The sequence below is a fragment of the Colletotrichum abscissum genome, assembly GCF_030869225.1.
Source record: "Colletotrichum abscissum strain IMI 504890 chromosome Unknown Scaffold_40.1, whole genome shotgun sequence".
Classification (NCBI taxonomy): Eukaryota; Fungi; Ascomycota; class Sordariomycetes; order Glomerellales; family Glomerellaceae; genus Colletotrichum; species Colletotrichum abscissum.
Genome location: NW_026850321.1, coordinates 143,666 through 161,593, shown reverse-complemented (window position 1 = coordinate 161,593; position 17,928 = coordinate 143,666). Strand labels below are relative to the sequence as shown.

At 53.0% G+C, this 17,928-nt stretch overlaps 7 protein-coding genes across 7 annotated transcripts; 4 read left to right on the top strand and 3 right to left on the bottom strand.

Moving 5' to 3' along the window:
• Positions 1-1,136: 1,136 nt before the first annotated feature.
• Positions 1,137-2,154, bottom strand: CABS01_12787 (quinate dehydrogenase; the record flags this gene model as incomplete). The annotated part of the gene is made up of 2 exons (XM_060546139.1): positions 1,137-1,232; positions 1,291-2,154. The coding sequence occupies 2 exons, from the start codon at positions 2,152-2,154 to the stop codon at positions 1,137-1,139; spliced, it is 960 nt and encodes a 319-aa protein (XP_060395528.1).
• A 1,303-nt stretch (positions 2,155-3,457) lies between these two features.
• On the top strand, positions 3,458-4,513 carry CABS01_12786 (3-dehydroshikimate dehydratase; the record flags this gene model as incomplete). The annotated part of the gene is made up of 1 exon (XM_060546138.1): positions 3,458-4,513. The coding sequence occupies one exon, from the start codon at positions 3,458-3,460 to the stop codon at positions 4,511-4,513; it is 1,056 nt and encodes a 351-aa protein (XP_060395527.1).
• Positions 4,514-5,616: 1,103 nt separating this feature from the next.
• On the top strand, positions 5,617-6,925 carry CABS01_12785 (inositol monophosphatase; the record flags this gene model as incomplete). The annotated part of the gene is made up of 6 exons (XM_060546137.1): positions 5,617-5,794; positions 5,885-5,936; positions 6,006-6,449; positions 6,512-6,583; positions 6,644-6,769; positions 6,817-6,925. The coding sequence occupies 6 exons, from the start codon at positions 5,617-5,619 to the stop codon at positions 6,923-6,925; spliced, it is 981 nt and encodes a 326-aa protein (XP_060395526.1).
• Positions 6,926-6,984: 59 nt separating this feature from the next.
• Positions 6,985-8,139, bottom strand: CABS01_12784 (iron-containing alcohol dehydrogenase; the record flags this gene model as incomplete). Its single annotated transcript, XM_060546136.1, has 1 exon — positions 6,985-8,139. One exon carries the CDS (start codon positions 8,137-8,139, stop codon positions 6,985-6,987), a length of 1,155 nt encoding a protein of 384 aa, XP_060395525.1.
• Positions 8,140-8,599: 460 nt separating this feature from the next.
• CABS01_12783 (WD repeat domain-containing protein jip5) lies at positions 8,600-9,963 on the bottom strand (the record flags this gene model as incomplete). The annotated part of the gene is made up of 2 exons (XM_060546135.1): positions 8,600-9,600; positions 9,696-9,963. The coding sequence occupies 2 exons, from the start codon at positions 9,961-9,963 to the stop codon at positions 8,600-8,602; spliced, it is 1,269 nt and encodes a 422-aa protein (XP_060395524.1).
• A 1,353-nt stretch (positions 9,964-11,316) lies between these two features.
• CABS01_12782 (glycosyl hydrolase family 18) lies at positions 11,317-12,713 on the top strand (the record flags this gene model as incomplete). The annotated part of the gene is made up of 3 exons (XM_060546134.1): positions 11,317-11,441; positions 11,533-11,841; positions 11,924-12,713. The coding sequence occupies 3 exons, from the start codon at positions 11,317-11,319 to the stop codon at positions 12,711-12,713; spliced, it is 1,224 nt and encodes a 407-aa protein (XP_060395523.1).
• A 3,222-nt stretch (positions 12,714-15,935) lies between these two features.
• Positions 15,936-16,477, top strand: CABS01_12781 (uncharacterized protein; the record flags this gene model as incomplete). The annotated part of the gene is made up of 2 exons (XM_060546133.1): positions 15,936-16,011; positions 16,077-16,477. 2 exons carry the CDS (start codon positions 15,936-15,938, stop codon positions 16,475-16,477), a joined length of 477 nt encoding a protein of 158 aa, XP_060395522.1.
• Between the last annotated feature and the right edge of the window lie 1,451 nt (positions 16,478-17,928).

The following is a 17,928-nucleotide window of genomic DNA, read 5'->3' as shown; positions in this document are numbered from 1 at the left end:
GGGACAAAACTTGTCTGGTCACCGTGATCTCGGGCAGAGGTGGAAACGTATTTCCTGGAGCAACTCAGGGCCACCCGTAATGTTTTCGTCCCGGGGCCTACGATATGTCACATTGTCTTCGTCCGGGACCATGCACAATCAATCTTCCTGGACTCGAAACCTGGCAGATTCTCTGCTTAGATTGGAAAATCATTGCGAGGAATAGGAACAATTGCATTGGGCGAAGACTGCTGTTCATTCTGTGAAATGACATCGAAGCATTTTGCACTGAGGACGGCTGTCCGTTGTCTAAAACACAACTACCTACTCAGTACGTTGTTTCTATGCACCTCATACAAAGAATCGACTTTAATCCAATCAGACGAGGATTGAAGCAAACACTCCATCTCGTTGTGTAACCCTACTATCCCTTCAGTGGATCAAGCATGTAAAGGAACAAAATCAATGCAGGGGCAGCAAATGGGAATATTTGGATACAAATATCCGTACCTCTCTATTATTTTAGGTCGAATTCATTTCACCTGCCTCAGGGTTCACTGCACCTTGAATGTGGACACAAGATAACACATCTTCGAACTGGACAATCACTAGACCTAGATGAGTTTGGTGGCCATCATTCTCCAGCGTCGAAATCGTTGCTCGTGGACGATACTATCTGGGGCTCTGGGCTCGCAGCTATGCTGATCCGCCGCTCAGGTTAGATAGATCACGCTGACAGAAGTAATGTGGAGAATTGCAAGGATCTTCTTGGTGTGTACCAGCTTATGGGAGAGTCTTTATCCGCAGGTTACCAGTCCCTGTTTGGTGTATGTTTTACCAATTTGCATTGAAAGGACAAAGACCGTCCAAACACCTAGCCTACGTGTCTTCCTAAACACGGTGCACATGTTCAGCTCAAGTTGACTAAGAAATTGTGAAAGAGTTGTGCGCAAAACGGCCAGGAGATACCGTCAAACTTGTGCATGAGGTCAACGCGGTGTGTGATTCAGATGCAAGGCACCATTCACTCAGTTAAGATAGGAGTAGCATCATGCATCTATCCAGACTTTATGAAGCTTCATCAAAGTCATCGTTTTCTGTTAAAACAGTCGCTGAGGATCTAGCTATGCAAGGTGTCTATGGTGGTCATTATTATTTTACAATTTTGAGTGTTGTGACAGCTTTGCCGCAATCACATCCTTTACCTTTTGAACGGTAAGTTCGTCAACCTCCTTGCCAGTCCAGTACCGGTCCTATCAAGATGTTAGAAATGTGTATGTTAGATGGGGTTCAGATTTTGTGCTGACTGACCTGTTCAAGACCTTGGTAGATCATGGCTTCAGTGCCCAGGATCACTTGCCAGCCGGCATCCTCTGCGAGAGCACCGATTTCTGTGTAGGGCGTGGGGTTATAGCACATCTCGAGGATAGCGCCCTTGCGATCCTTGTTCAGGAACTCGACGATAATCTCACGCGCCACAATCTCCTCTGCTGTCTTGGGAGTGAAGTTGGGTACGCACGCCACAATAGCGCCGGGGGCGTCGAGGTCTCTCGCCTCCTCGACGGTGGAGACGTGATACAGATTGTCTCCATATCCCCGCGCGGAGCACTCTTCGATGACTGCGTCGACTTCGCTCTTGTCACGGTTGACGAGGTAGATATCGGTGGCCTTCATCCACTTGCGCAGAGCGTAGACGGCACTTCTGGCCGCACCGCCGCCTCCGATGACAAGAGCCGGCTTGTTGTGGTAGACGGTATCAGGGTCGGTGACGTTCTGAACAAAAGACTCACGGACGCCGATTACGTCCGTGTTGGTGCCGCAGTATATCCGCTTGCCGTCGCGTTCTCTGATGAAGAGTGTGTTGCAGGCGCCAACATCGCGGCACTCATCCGTCAGCTCGTCGAGGTGAGGGATGATGGCAACCTTGTTGGGCATGGTTACTGAGCTGCCGTAAAATTTGGGGTGCTTGATGAGTTCCAGAAACAGCGACAAGTCTGCCGAGTCCAGTCTCATTTGCTCCCATTTCAGGCCAATGCCCTCGTAAATGGTGGTGTGCAGGAGTGGTGACAAGGAATGTGTGATTTTTTGGCCAAACAGGTAACCGTGGCGGTCAAGCTGCTCAATCTTGACCGCAATAGTGTCTTCCACCTGGTCGATGGGAGCAGCACTGGCCATTGTTGCTTGATGTGAGTTGGTTGAGTTTAAGAAAGTGAGTGATGCTGAGATGAGATCAAGGATTGTCTGTCTCTCTTTCTCTCTTGCTTGAAAGTTTCGAATGATATCTGCAAGGCTCTTCTGTGCAACTGACTGAAGAATGATAGGAATGGCGTTATGGCAAGATGCAACAAATGGAGAAAACCAGGGCTCTTTTTAGTCTAAAATACGGTGGGAATTGTCAACCGCAGAAAATGGGGGGGAAATGGGGTCTAATGGAAGCCACTTTTTGTGCCTCGCTCTTATTCCCTTCTTCTTGTCTCCAAATGGAGCTTCATCGGTCCAATGATAGCTGTATCGAATTAATCATTCTTGCGGAATACGGGGAAAAGTCCGGGGCACTGGGACGGGCTTCTCGAGATCGCGTGGAATCCGCATCAGGGCTTTTCCCATCGGCATCTCGCTGCGATTTCAGAGGGGGACTTCCGGCAAAGAACTCTCCAGCCAACAGCCAGTGAGAAGTGCCGGGCAGTCTGGGCCTCAGAATGGTGGGCATACGACACAAAAGACACCCGCCCCCCCCCCGTTCGCTTGGTGCTCCCACTCATCCGAGTAGCCATTCTGGAGAACGTTTATCCTGTGGCCTGGAGAAGTGTTCTTCCTGACAACCGGCAGCGCCTGACAAGTTCAACGTCACCAGCCGTCAGTCTAGCTTGGTACGCCTCCCATCAACCACCACACTCAGTGATGGGCATCGTACATGCCGCTACCACAGGCTTGGGGTGTGAGAGACGTGCGGCAGCGCGTCATTCAGACTGGTCCGGCTACCTTCGGGCGCCCCAGAAATCCCCAGATCGGTATGCTTGCAAACATCTGACGCCGATAAGATGGGGTAGTTGGCGGGTGAATGACTTTCCTCCTCCTCCTCCTCCTCCTCCCTCCATCGCCCCTCGGGCGTCCGGTGTGACCCGGATACAGCATGGCAGCAGACAAGATCATTGGGTAAAGCTACCTACCGTTCTCTGCGAGAGAGTTGCCGTATGGGTCTGCCATTGCCATTCTGCTTAGATACGGGAATCGAGAGCTGCAAATAATCTTCCTGATCCCCTGCTGCCGAGGGCAAATGTATACCAGTGGACGTCCACCTCTTTAGGCCCAAGTCCTCCCTCCATCCTTCTTCTAAGTCCTTCTTACTACTCCCAAATACCAGAACGACACATAACACCTCGTTGTTGAATTGTTTGTGTGTTGTATTCGCATTCATTCGCACTAGATACCCTTGCTATTCTATCGTCAACAACCTCACATCTCACACACAATCACAATGCCTTCCCGGTTAGGAATCAGCACAATGTCGCTCGGCCGATGCTGGGCTGGCCACAGCTTTGAGCACAAGATGGACATGGCCGCCAAGTATGGGTACCAGGGCATTGAGCTTTGGCACGAGGATCTCATGGACGTTGCCGAGCAGTTGCCCGGCGGTGCTGCCTTGATCGACAACCAGCTCGCTGCTGCTGGAATTGTCAAGAGAATGTGCGATGTCCGCAACATCGAGATCATCTGCCTTCAGCCCTTTCAACACTTCGAGGGGCTCATTGACCGGGAGCAGCACGCCCGCCGCATCGAGGAGTTGCGTGTTTGGATCCAGCTTGCCCATGTCCTCGGCACAGACTTGATCCAGATTCCCAGCAACGTCTTGCCCGCAGAGCAGGTTTCTGAGGATCTTGAACTTCACATTGCCGACCTGGCTGAAGTGGCAGACATTGGTGCTGCGTCCAACCCCCCTATCCAGTTCTCATATGAGTCTCTCTCCTGGGGAACGAGAGTGGATGTATGGGAGACGTGCTGGGAGGTGATTCAACGGGTCGACCGGCCCAACTTTGGCATGTGCCTCGATACATTCAACATTGCTGGCCGCATCTTTGCGGACCCCACCGCAGCTTCCGGAAAGGTGGTCGATGCCGAGCAAGCTGTCAAGGACTCTATTCAGCGGTTGCTCACGACTGTCGATGTCTCCAAGATTATTTACGTCCAGGTCGTCGACGCTGAGCGCCTCGCTGAGCCTATCTGCGAAACGCACCCCTACTACAATGCCGAACAGCCGCACCGCATGTCTTGGTCAAGAAACTGCCGCCTGTTCTATGGCGAGTATTCAAGAGGCGCGTATCTTCCTGTCCGGGAACTCTGCGCCGCCATCTTCCAGGGTCTCGGTTTCGAGGGCTGGGTTAGCTTTGAGTTGTTCAACAGGAGGATGTCAGAGGAAGACCACGGTGTGCCCGAGGAGTTGGCAAAGAGGGGAGCTGTCGCTTGGTCTAAGCTCGTGAGAGACATGAAGCTGAGAGTAGAAGAGCCATCAGCACAGGTCACGGCGTCACTATGAGGGGACAAGACGGCACGAAGAATGAACATTTTGCATAGCGATTGTATAGTATTTACACTACTGGTTCTTTTCCTTTGATGAAACCAATAACCTTATCGATGTCTTCAGATCGATATTGCCTTCTGCTGTTTTGAATCCGTGTACGTGATATGTTGCAAACTATCTTCCTCAAAAGCTACCGAGATCTAATACTCGCCGAGGGGTGGTGTGTGAACCTACTTATGATGTGGTCATAATCACTTGAAATTTGAATCCTTAGACTGCAAGAGAGTTGTCACGCAGTATTGATACAGAGTGTCTGGCGAATGGGTCCTGTCATGTGCTCGTCTTCGTCTTGATGTGAGCTTGATGAATGGTGTTGTTTTCTTCTCTCTTAATCAGAGGTCAGCTAAATTGAATGAATCTCGCGCCTAGATCTGAGGTAGACTGAGTCTCTGACTTCACAATTCGTTGACTTCTTAGGATGCGCCTACATGAGAGCTTCACCGACATTTACGCGACTGCAAGGCAATGACCGCATTATTTCATACAAGACTCAGGTCATCCATCTCTGTGTTTCACTCCGTCTTCACTCATCTTGAAACCCTTGGGTCATCAATGTTGTAGACAGGACACGGTGGGTATCCGTACTCGAGTGTGCCCCTCCTTTCTCGGAAATCTACCACCCGCTTTAGTAATGGGCCTCAAGTACCATTTCCGTCCGGATAGCGGCCAAGGGGACCAATTTTGAACTCTTTAGGCGGGGTCCTATGCGGGGATGCCCCGCTGATAGAGCACCGGTTGTCATCCGCAGTGCTTCCGCACTGGCTCACTCTTCGGTTGGCGGCGGCCCAGCTGTCGAGTCACCACTGGGGCGATTTGCAGCTTAGCAGGTGCTCTGATAACGCCAGCTACCTTCCTTACCTTAGGTGAACCCGGTGCCGACTGCGGACAGCTTGTCTCGTTGCCTCGTGCTCTCTCTCTCTCTCGCAGTTTCACACAACTCTTCTTCTTTCTGACTCTTTCGTTGTTTGACATGCTTGCTTCGTAAGGAAGCTTTCCCGTACAGCTTATTCAACCAATCCTTCCAGTCATAGATCGCACAAATCCTAGAAACCGTCAAAATGGCCGACATCAGCGACGCCGAGCTCCGCGAAATCTACGACTTTGCCGTCCAATTGGGCAAAGAGGCGGGAGAGATGCTCATGACGGCAGCCAGGTCAAGATGGGGATCCGGAGGAGAGACGCAGGCATTCACGGAAAAGGATAACTCGGTCGATTTGGTGACCAAGACAGACACAGGTCCGTTTACGTTGACTCTGCATTTGCCCATGGCCCAATGCTCGTTGAGGCAACTTGCCTCTTGCTGACAGCACGGTTGCCCACTGTTAGAAGTCGAAGCTTTCATCCACTCGTCCGTCGCAAAGAAGTATCCCACCCACAAGTGAGTTGACTCACCCTTGAGCTTCGACTTTGCAATGTCTCGAACAGTCCGGTACTGATCAGGGTGCAGCTTTCTCGGCGAAGAGACATATTCGGCCGGCGCATCGCGTGATTACCTCGTCGACGAACGGCCGACGTGGATCGTCGATCCCCTCGATGGCACCGTTAACTTCACCCATCTATTCCCAATGTTCTGCGTCTCCATCGGTTTCGCCATCAAGGGGAAGCCCGTCATTGGCGTCATCAACGCCCCCTTCTTGAACCAAACTTTCTCGTCGCTCAAGGGCCATGGTGCATGGATGAACGAGACACAGAGGCTGCCGCTTGTTCTGAACCCGCTGCCCGCCAACGCGCCCAGCGGCTGCGTCTTCTCCTGTGAGTGGGGTAAGGACCGTCGAGACACCCCAGATGGCAACATGCACCGCAAGGTCGAGAGCTTTATGAATATGGCTGCTGAGCGCAAGGGACGAGGTGGTAAGGGTGGTATGGTGCATGGCATGAGGAGCTTGGGAAGGTGAGTTCGATCAAGTCTGTTGCGTGAAGTGCCCTAGGTGGGCGCGCTTGCTGACGATATAGTGCTACCCTGGATCTGGCATACACAGCAATGGGATCATTCGACATTTGGTGGGAGGGCGGATGCTGGGAATGGTGAGCTAACCCGACTATCACAGACTCCACAAGTCATGGAAACTGATGTCACTGCTTTAGGGACGTTGCTGCGGGCTTTGCGATTCTCGAAGAGGCCGGTGGTCTCGTGACAATAGCCAACCCTCCCGAAGACACGAGCGTTGTTCCGGAAGCGAAGCTCGGAGGCAGACTGTACCTCGCCATTCGGTTCGTCGAGCCCTCGGACGATACTAGACATTGCTGACATTACACAGCCCCGCAGGATCGACCGAGACCGAGACGGCACGACAGGCACAGGAGAGAGTGGTGCGGGAGACGTGGAAACGAGTGAGAACATTGGACTACTCAAGACCCGGCGCGTAGGCGATATAAATATCAGAAGCAAAAGGAAGACAAATAGAAGGAATCCAATCTAACCCGATTCAAAGATCAGTCTTTGCCTGCTCCCCTGCCCACGCTCTACGGATGATTTCACGTATCGCAGCTTTCTCCAGAGGACGGGGGTTCCAGTATGGCTCATCGGATGCAACGTCAGCAACACGATCAATGTCTTTCTCCTGCATACCAATCTCCTTGAGGCCCGTGGGTATATTCAATATTCGAAGTAACTGATTCAGACCGGCTACTATACCTGCAGTGGAGTTCTCAGTACTCTGCGCAAGGGCGGAGGAGAGCTTGGTTATAGTGGCCTCGGGAAAGGCGTGAGCGTTGAACGCCATACTATGGGGCAGGAAGATGGAGTGTGTCTCCGCATGAGGGAGGTTCAGAGTGCCGCCGGCCGCGTGAGCCAGCTTATGCTGCAGGGCAATACCGGTTGCTGCTGCCAACAAGCCAGCCAAGAATGCGCCGTACAGAGCCGAGGTGCGTGCCTCAACCGAGAAAGGGTCTGACACGAGTACGGGTAGGGCGCTCGACAGTGCCCTGATGGACTCTAGAGCAAAATGGTCCGTCAGCGGGCTAGCTTGGCGGGAGTACAATGCTTCCACTGGATCATACGTCAGTTCCAGCTTGAGGTTGACACTTGGTACAAGTGGCCTACAGGAGTGTGCCATGGCGTTGAGACCACTCGGACCGCTGACTTTGACCGGCAGATCCATGGTCAGGCTGACGTCGTAGATGACTACCTTGGGTAAGATCTTGGGGTCCGTTGTTGACGTCTTCTTGCCATCTTTTGTCTCTCCAATGATGGGTGTCATCTCGGAGCCTGAGTAGGTTGTCGGAATAGCCACTTGGGGCATGTTGGTGCGAAGAGCGATTGCCTTCCCTAGACCGACGGCACTGCCGCCTCCGACTGATACGAGAACATCGCGGCCCTGTGCTCGGTCAACCGCGGGACCGATGATATCGCTCGGGTTATGGACAATGGCAGTGTCGAGGATATCAGAGTCTGAGAATCCCCCTTCTCTCAAGTTATCCTGAATCGTTTTGGCCAGAGAAGTCCGAGACGGGGAGCAGATGATGAGAGGTTTTGAAAGTTTGCGGGACTTGAGTTCGCTGAGTAATTCATTGACAGTGCCCAGTCCGAACAAGACCTTGGGGGTGGTCATGCCGAAGACGAAGGGATTAATAGCGTCCATGGCATACGGCGGCTACTTAATCAGTGCCTGTGTTTAGAGAAATGATTCCTGGTGAAGGTTGGGAAGGAAGACCTAAGCGCATTTATGCAGAAAGCTTGCCGTTTATTCTGTCAGTTGTTTGTCATCGGCGGGGAGCGGGGTCCGACCGCTGCGGAGGTCACTCAAAGTCCCGGGCCCGGCGTTGAAGGTCGGCAATCGACAGATAGGCCGGAGGGAGGACGGAACTATCTCGTCAAACGTCTCCAAGCCCTCCAGCCATTGCGGTTTGAGTCGTCACTGCCGCAAGGAGATGCTCGGTCCTTTTCTACTCTCGGTGGTTGGGTGTCCAGAGAGATCTATGCCTCTCGGGGAAGTCACGGCTTCGTCAAGAGGCAACGAAATTGAATGTGTTCCATTAGCGGCTCATCCTTTACTACAGTTGGCACTGGAGGGTATCATTAAATAGATGGAAGATATCAAACTAGTCCAAACCGTCAAAGCCTAGAATGCCGTGTGCACCCATGGGACCAAGCTTATCGGCTCCCGTGTTCTGGCGCTTGTTTCGCGGCTTTGAGTCGTCGTCACTGTCGCTATCATCGTCGCTGTCACTGTCTGCTCGACGCTTACCAGTGGTATCGTCATCGTCATCGCCGCCGCTCTCGCTATCCTCGTCACTGCCTTCGGCCTCACCCTGAAGCTCCGACAGCTCCTCCCACACCTTCACCGTCTTACCGCCGGCTGTTATCAGGCGGTTTTGAGAGTCGAATGCAACGGAGATGACACCTTCAACGTCATCGTGTCGGAGATTCAGGGACTTGTCGACTTCTCTGGTGACCAAGTCAACCACCCGGAGGCTTCCGTCACCGAGGCCGACGACGAGCTTCTTCCCCAGCCCGAGCTCTTCAGGAACCAATGCCAGTGCGTCCAGACTCTCGCCGCCGCTCTTTCCGCCGTCAACAATGATGCGCTCTTGTTGATCATCCCATGCACCCTTGTCCCAGACCGTGACTACTCCGGAACCGGAGCCGACGGCGACAATACCGTTGTTTCTATTATTCTTGGGGCCGAGACCGGGGACGTAGGCAGCAGATAGAAGCTCGTCTTCTTGGTCGTCGGAGCGGACAAGAACACCCCTGCGCACATCTGTCACAGCGAGCGTCGTGCCGCCGATAGACACCCATTGCTTGGAGAAGCCAGAGGTGCTCTCGGCGGATGGAGGCAGCGGGACGATAGCAGAGACGTAGTCGGAGTGAGGAAAGTGTGTCTGCGCAGGCTTAGCCGAGGGGACGCCGTCTCGCAGATCAAAGATGTGCATTGCTCCGGAGTCGCAGCCGAGAAGGAGGCTTTGAGGGCTCAGGACGTGCATGAGAGTCGGAGCGTCGATCTGCTTGTTCGAGGAGGGAATGATGACTTTGGAGATGACCTTGCCAGTCGTGGGGGAGAAATGCTTGATCAAGCCATCGGTACCGGCGGAGTAGAGGGCTAGCGATTCCAAAAAAAAAAAAACAGAAGTCAGCCACGGTTTCGGGAGGTGAGTCCAGTGATGTCTGCAGCGCATTAGGAGCATAGCTACTTACCAGAACCATCGTGGCTGTAGGCCAGGGCTCTGCAGCTTCCCTTGTGACGCCTTGTACGCCAGACGCTATCGATGGCCCCCCGACCGGTCGATGTTATACTCGTATCTGGGTCATCGGATGCTTCAGATTCGTTGTCGCCCGAGGAAGGGAGGCGGAAGGTTTCAACATGGCCGGTAGACAAGCCAACGGTCAGTAGCGGCTCGGTAGGATGGAGGACCTGGGTGAAGACCTCAGCGGAGAGGGGGAGGGTGCAGAGGTTCTCAAACATGATTGCTGCATCAATTGAGCAGGAGAATCTCTGTTGGAGTAACCAGCTGTGGCAATGTGAGAAGGAGGCCGTGGGGGAAAAAAAAAACAAGTCGAGGCGGATTATAGGTCAAAGCAGGAAGAAGGCTGAGTGACTTAGACACGCGCAGGCGGGATGAATTTTTCGAGGTGAAGGACTCACCGAAGGTTAGGGGACCCCACCAGAGCTCTCACCGAAGCGCAGATACGGCACTAGGCTGCTTCTGGTCAAGGTGAAGAACGGGCCGGGGGAGGACCTGGTCGACATGCACTTGGATGTACTGTAGGTATCCGTCCTCCGTACTCCGTACAAAGTCTGGAAGCCACAAAACGCAGAACACCCGAGCGTTCGGTTTCATGTCTCTTTGTTGAATGTTGCCGATTCCGCACAAACAAGGGACTGTATCGATGGGAACTTGGAATACCTACCTTGAGCTTTCCAGGTTCGTCCCTCTGCATCAAAGTTACATTCAAGCTCCATGGTCACGTTTCCTTCGCTGCAACACTCCATCCGGGCGGTCGGTCATTGCCCCGCGTGAACCGGCGACTTCAAAATTGTCCCATCGGCAGAGTTGTCAATTGACCTAGAGCAGACACCTCGGGCGCGGATACAATGAGGATTGTTGACACGTATTGTACTCCAATTGCTGTACCTCTTTTCGGTTTTGAGAACACTTACTTTGCTTGAGGTTTCCGGCATTGGGATGAGTAATACCGAGTCCCTCATTTTCTTTGGGATGTACCTTATCTTACCTACCTAAGGTAAGTACCTAACGTATTCTGTTCCATTGTCTTCAAGATGCCTTGCATTGGGTTGAGATATTCCCGAATATTCGTATCTGTCCGCCTTGGAAGCAACGTCTCGTTGCCTTAAGGTTAATTGCTGCGGGGTCCCCCCCCCCCCCCCGGCAAGCAGTTGCGCCAATGCCGCCAAACATCACGGGAGCACCGTCTTGAGGTGAGGTACCTCCATTCCATCGCCCGGTAGGTAGGAAACTGAGGTACCTACTAAAGGTAAGGTACCTTGGGGCGCATCCGCCACAGCGGGGTTCCTGCACCGAGAAGATCCCGGCGAAAAGAGGAAGTTGAGGAAACATCGGACACCCGGCAGCTGATTCACCTGTTGTTTCTCCTTCCCGGTCTCTTCTGTACCGCCCGCCTTTACTTCTAGTCTTTTCCTTTGTTCAAGTCTGCTTTCCGTTTCCTGGCTGTCTCTCCCTGACCTCGTTGCCCTCTTGCACCTCTCGCTCCCATTCTTCATCTCCAAGCTCATGCCCGCGCCCTGCGAGAGCTTCCACAACTCGAAGCCATCCTCCCTTACCACGTCGGCACAGACATGAGGCTACTGTTCACCGCTCTGGGCGGTCTGCTCGTACTTCTGCAGTCCGCCGCAATGACCTCCGCCCAAGAGACCGCCGGAAAGGCTGCATCAGATCTCAAATGCGTCATGTATCTCACTGGGTGAGTGAATAGCTTCCGCTAAAGCTCATCACATGGCGGCTTCGGTAGGTAGCTAAGGCAAACGGATATGAACCGCTAACCCAAGCCACAGCCAACACCCCAACGTCCCTTCTAGAGAACTTGTGTCTCACATCACCCACGTGGAACTGGCTTTCATGAACTCGGATACCTTCAATAAGGACGTGGCCGAGTGGCCCCTCTTCACCACCGTCGACAAGGTCCGCACACAGTTCATGCCTGGCACCAAAGTCATGGTCGCCATTGGCGGTTGGAGCGACACCAAGGGCTTCGACACCGCCGCTCGCACCCCGGAGTCGCGGAGGAAGTGGGCCCAGAATGTTGCCGACATGGTCAAGGCAACAGGTGCAGACGGTATTGATATGGATTGGGAATACCCCGGGTGAGCTTCAATCACCCGACTACCTACAATTGCGGCCACTACGAAGGGCCGCAGCAGAGACATTTACTAAACCCTAGTCTAGTGGCAATGGCGAGGACTACAAGGTCAAGAACAGCACCAACGAGGAAAAGAAGTGGGAGATAGAGGCATATCCCTTGCTGCTTGAGGAGGTTCGCAGACAGCTCCCAAAGGGCAAGCTCATCTCGGCCGCGACTCCGGGTCTCGAGCGCGACATGATTGCCTTCACCAAGGAAACGGTCCCTCGTATTGTCCGCAGCCTCGACTTTGTCAATGTCATGACGTACGATATGATGAATCGCCGCGATAATGTGACCAAGCATCACACAGGCATGGAACTGTCCAGAATTGCCGTCGACAACTACATGGCCAGAGGAGTCCCGGCTCACAAGATCAATCTCGGCTTTGCCTTTTACACCAAGTGGTTCAAGACGACGGATTGTCCAGAGGGGAAGGAGGTTGGGTGCCCGACACCGCTTATGGAGGATCCCGTTACGGGTGGAGATCTAGGCCAGACAGGAGGCTTCAGCTGGAACGACGGGGTCCAAGAAGATGTAAGGGCTTCTTTCGAGAGAGCTCAAAAAGAGGGCAAGTATGACAAGGAGGGCGGAGGCTACTACTACCTTGACAGGGCCGAGAAGCGTTTCTGGACATACGATACCCCCGACGCGATCCTTCGCAAATTCCCCGCCCTTGTCGACGAAAAGAGACTCGGTGGCGTATTCGCTTGGGGCCTGGGCGAAGACGGCCCCGAGTATAACAACCTCAAGGCGGTCAACAAAGGCCTGGCGGAGCGCAGGGGCAGAGGAAGCTTTCCTTGGGGGCCTGGCCCTCACGAGGCTGATGAGCTGTAGGTGACCCCTGACAGAGCCAGCGAAGCTTTACCGTTTTTTTTTCTTCGTTTTTTTTTTGTGGTTATGTGAACAATCAGACTCACTGCTGGGTTGCGCATAGTGCCAATCGTGCACCATAGCACGTCAATTGAGGACGCTGACTGATGAATCTCGGTCTATAATTCTGGGCTTGTATGAGGTTATTGGAGTGTGGTCGACGATGGTAATGTTGAAAATTACGACGTCGATTGGTGACCTACGCCTGCCCGCTGTGGTGAAGACCCTATAAAACTGCAGTTGATTCAAGACTCTGCGACTGGCAAGTTTGGTTCTCTGCGGCTGTGCCTGTACACTGCGTCCGGTATGCATAAAATGGGTTATCGCTCTTGACAGTTCCCTTGTTGTAAGGCTCACAAGCTGGCTGGCCATGTGGATGCCGAGGCGGATGATGGCGTCTATAGCTACCTAGCTGTATCCAGATTCCGTAGGATTGGAGGTCGTGTGGGTAGATACGTGTAAATATAGGTCGTGGGTAGGTATCTAATCTGCACGCGGACTTGCATCTCTGAAGCTGGTGTTCAACCTAGATACCTAATTAGGTACCTAAGTATGTAGTGTCTCTGACCCGACACTAGCTTCATCTACCAGCATTCGCGCAGGGGGCTGGTAAGTTGGCTCTAGACTCTAGTGGGCAATAGGGTTGCTCAGCGATCTAGTGAGATGCATGTCTCATCCACATGTCTTGGACAAAAAACTTGCCTCGACGTAATGGCGTTCTGCTGTGCCATGTGGAATGATTGTCGCTGCGAATCCGGAGAAGAGGCACCGTCGTTGATCTTCAGCCGTAGAGAATTTCATGGTCCGTGGAGTGAAGTATCAAGGCCAGGCATCAGATTCGAGCGCGGATACACTATACATAGAGATGAGGAAGTGGAAAGAAGGAATTGACAGGGTCCAAGGGTTAATGGGGTTCAACAGGATCCACCACAAAAGGCTTGGAAGACGAGGATTGGTGGTTGCTGTACAAGAGACTAGGGCAAGACTGAGAGACGAGAGGGCGAGAGGGCGAGACGGCGAGAGCAAGAGGACGCGTAAGTGACTGTAACGGGTTGGCTGAGGCAAGGGGCTGAATGAAGCTTGAAGTGGAAGGCGAGGCGAGGCGAGGTGAGTGAGAGCGGAGGGCGATGAAGGCACCTGGCGGTCTGAGAGAGAGAGGCTGTTGGCCTTTGGCACTGCAGTGTGGCACTGGGTGGGTGGTTGGTTGTAAGTTGGACACGAAGGCCTGTGGACTCACGTCATCAGGGATCAAATTCTTCCCAACCTCAACTCTGGGCCCTTGGAACCTAATCCTTGGAATGTCTACGTAGTCTGTACATACAGTAGAAATCCCGTCCTCGGCGGGTGACGGATATCTTCGTGCCGGAGCCGAGACCGGGGTGGGAGACCCGCTCTTTGCCGGCGTTGGCTTCGTATGCGCCTGCCTCGATTAGGGCTGGCGGCAGTTGACCTTTGGCCCGAGCGGTCGTCGAGCTTCGAGTTTGTGTGCCTGTGCAGCTCAGATGGATGCGCTGGGAATGCTTTTTTGAATTTTATCTTTTAGGCTTGGCTAGCACCGGTAGTTGGTTGGGAGTGCGGAAAGGGCGTGTGTACATGGTGTAGTGCCTGATGATGCACGGGTCCGTCATCCATGCATTACGGGCCAAAAGACTGCAGAATGCAGGGTCGCGAAGAGGTGCGGTCAACCGTGAGGTTGTCAGTGGCTGCCCTGGGCTTGGGCAGCATCAGGATGATTTGATTGAGACTTGATGGATGGTTTCACCGTATGTCTCTCAAGCCGAGTCGATCTGGGGAATGTAGGAATGTGTGAAGCTGTGCAGACGAGACATGTATACCTGAGGTAGGAGTTAAATGGAAACGGAACCCCAAGGTTCATCGTGGAAATGCCCAAGTGGGCAGCTTCTTTCTTCCGTATCTTTTTGATTCCATGTATTATTTACAAGACCTCTTCTACCCAGAGAGTACCGTAAGACAAGGTAGAATCACGTCAAGCGAGGAAACATCAACGGGCATCAAAGGGTCGGCAAGGGCGTTCCGGTCCAGAATATACCTAGCAAGCCGTAGGTACCTATGGCCCATGGAGGAAGTACAAAGTGCGGCTTACATACACTACATACCTTGGGTGAGGTAGGGAGATGGAAGTCTGGACGCATTCCTGGAGATTGCAGAGACACTTTGACGTGACTGGAACATGACATGGCACGCCCGAGTCTTGGACATTTTCATGTTCTCCACTGGATGAAGTGTTACCTAAGGCACTGCGTACAGTAAGTACCTTACTTGTAGGTTGTTCGCTTCCAGGCAGTGGAGGTTCGACAAGATTTTCACTGGGATTGCAGATGATGGAAGGTGCGAGGCACATCTTGGTAGGTACCTTACAGTACTTACCTTGGGTGCCCTACCTGGGTATATCGTGGTTCGAGGTACCTACGCAGAAAAGCCGGGGTGAATCAGCGGAGAGCACCAGCTCAGCACGCTAAGCGAGTGTCATCCGCCACGGTGAGTGGCCTGGAGTGGCTGAGGATTAGCGGCGACTCACCGTTAGCGCCTGTATCTTACTGGCGAGAATGGCCTGTCAGCCCTGGTGGAGGCATCCCAAGGTCGACGATGAGGTCATGCCCACAGCTGGAACCACGTCATTCTCGACCCTCCACATCACTACACGCCCCTCCCTCCACCTCACCTCACAGGCTCGCACGGCACTCGTACACCCCTCCCATTACGCATCGTCAACTCCATCCAATGTCCTCACGCAGGCAGGTAGGTAAGTAGGTACCATACTGCCTTAGACCTTTCTCGCCTGATGACTACGTAGTGGTGACCTTCACCAAGCCCGATTCAACGGCTCTCTGTCTGCTTTTGCACGGCGCGTGAAAGCCGCGGCAGCCAATTCCTGTGCGGTGCGTCCATCTTTCCTTTTGTTGCTATTCTTCCACGCCCCCCCCCATCTGACGACATTCTGTCAACTAGCAATTCGTGGTTCAACAGGGAAAACTCGCCCAGCTTCTGTCACCTCTTGCCCACTACTTATTCAATACCATTGCCTCTGCCAGTTGCTCGTAAAATACTTTCGTCTCTATCCCTTCAACCAACCCCATCAGCCCAGCCAGCTCTTGATCCTCTCCCAAATCTGCGACATCTCCATCAGTCTACATTACTATCAGAGGCACCATTCACACCCTCAACATGGTCTCCTTCGTGCCCATTGCCCACATTGTGGCAGCCGTCTTCTCCATCATCGAGCTCGGCCTTACTTCATATGGTATGTTTACTCCTCTCTCTCCCCAGCCCGGCCTTGCATCGATACATAAACTTACACCATCACAGTTGCCAGCGGCTACAATGGCTACAACGGCTGGAGCGGTTGGTGGTCTCGCTCTCCCGATATTGTCAACTTCCTCATCTTCAACTCCGTCTGGTCGCTGCTCGTTCTCGCCTACGTCGGCCTAACCCCTCTGTACATGACCCGACTCTTCCACAAGCTCGTTTCCCTCGCGCTGCTTGTCATTACCACCATCTTCTGGTTCGCCGGCGCCATCGCCCTGGCTGTCTTTGTCGGAGCTCCTCACTGCGGCGCCAACACGTACTGCGGCTCCGCCCAGGCTGCTGTCGCCTTTGCCTTCTTCATCTGGGCCATCTTCATGTTCCTCACTGTTCTCGACACTCTCGAGGCCATGCGCTCGCGCGGGCATGCCACCAAGCACAACCACGCCTACCCCGGTGCTTAAACGATCAAAATCCATAATGAACGCTATACATTTCGGGTTGATTTTGGATGGCCTCTGGATGACGTGAAAATACCCCGAAGTATGAAACGGAGTTATGGGCTTTGTTTTTCCTGGTGTATTTATCCACCGTTCTGAGTTGGTGTTACGGTTTGCGTTTACAGTCTGGGTGTGTGAGGTTCCAGATCAACATAAATCTTGATCACTATCGATACCCTAATAATATGAATCATGCTACGCGAAAACCCCAATCCCATCTGTCAATCCGTGAAGCATGTGAAAAGTTTTGGATGCCCACCGCTGTCACTGCTGATGTTATCTGAAACCCACCTGCATCTAGTTCGTATGGCTCAACATTTCCTGCTAGAATAGTAGCTTATATAACTGAATAAAATTCAGGCTTGTAACTATCACATTTATTAGCCACCTCATCCAAGCGTGATATCTGATACTAAGGTATTGTTCCGTGCGTTGAACAATATTCACCTTGTTGAATTGCTTTGTGCTTTCATAGAAAAAGAGTGTATAGTCACCAGGTGCCTATTTGATATATCCCGTCAAATTTCGGAAATGTGAAACTGACGAATGATGTTCAACATGGAGCTGCGGGTCATCTTTGTTTCCGTTCCTAGAGTCCGAGGGCGGTTCCTGATGACTTTAGCATTTTGTATATACAATATTCAAACGAGAGGCTTCTACGTCGGGGTCTTGAAGTGTGATGTCTACGGACTAGTGAGGAGGCGAGTGTCCTCTGGTACTTTGCGATATCCCCATTATCCCAGCCTGCCAGACAGATGAAGAATTCGTACGGATGATGAAGATGTTCGAAGCTTTCGAGCCTTATCTGGGTACCGGGAGAGAGAGAGGGGGGGGGGGGGGCTCGCTCGCCGCCAATGACTCGTGGGGTTGATAATGGCGTCTTGGCGGTGATCCGCTCTGGTTGCGATACCGTGGTACGGGAGACTACCAGGTAAGGTAGTTAGATTGCGCCAGGCGGCGATACGGTTTTTTGGCACCGGAGACGCCGGCCGCCGATGATGGGCTCGGCGGCAACAGACAGCTGTCGGGTTTGAACGGTGAGGTGAGCAACAGCTGTTGGCAAGCCCCCGCCGTGGAACTGCCCGGTCGGCCAAGAGTCCGGTATCGTCGGTCAAGAATTCACCTCGGTGTGTCTGCAGGTCGGGCACGTGCATCAGATGCAACCAGTGACCTGAGTACTTGAGTACCTTACCTTACCTTGAGGTACCTTACCTTCCCTAAGGTATGCAGCAGCGGTAGGGCATTTCATTGGGATGAATGGAAGACGCGGGATGGCAACCTTCCTTCCTTATCAGCCCCGAGGTGAGGTGGGTGGGATCGGAGCTTGGGATGGCCCAATTGGCGAATGAGGGGGCGTCCTTCTGGCACGCAGCTCTGCTCCATAGCAGATGCGGGGCCGCCAAGGACATCTAGTG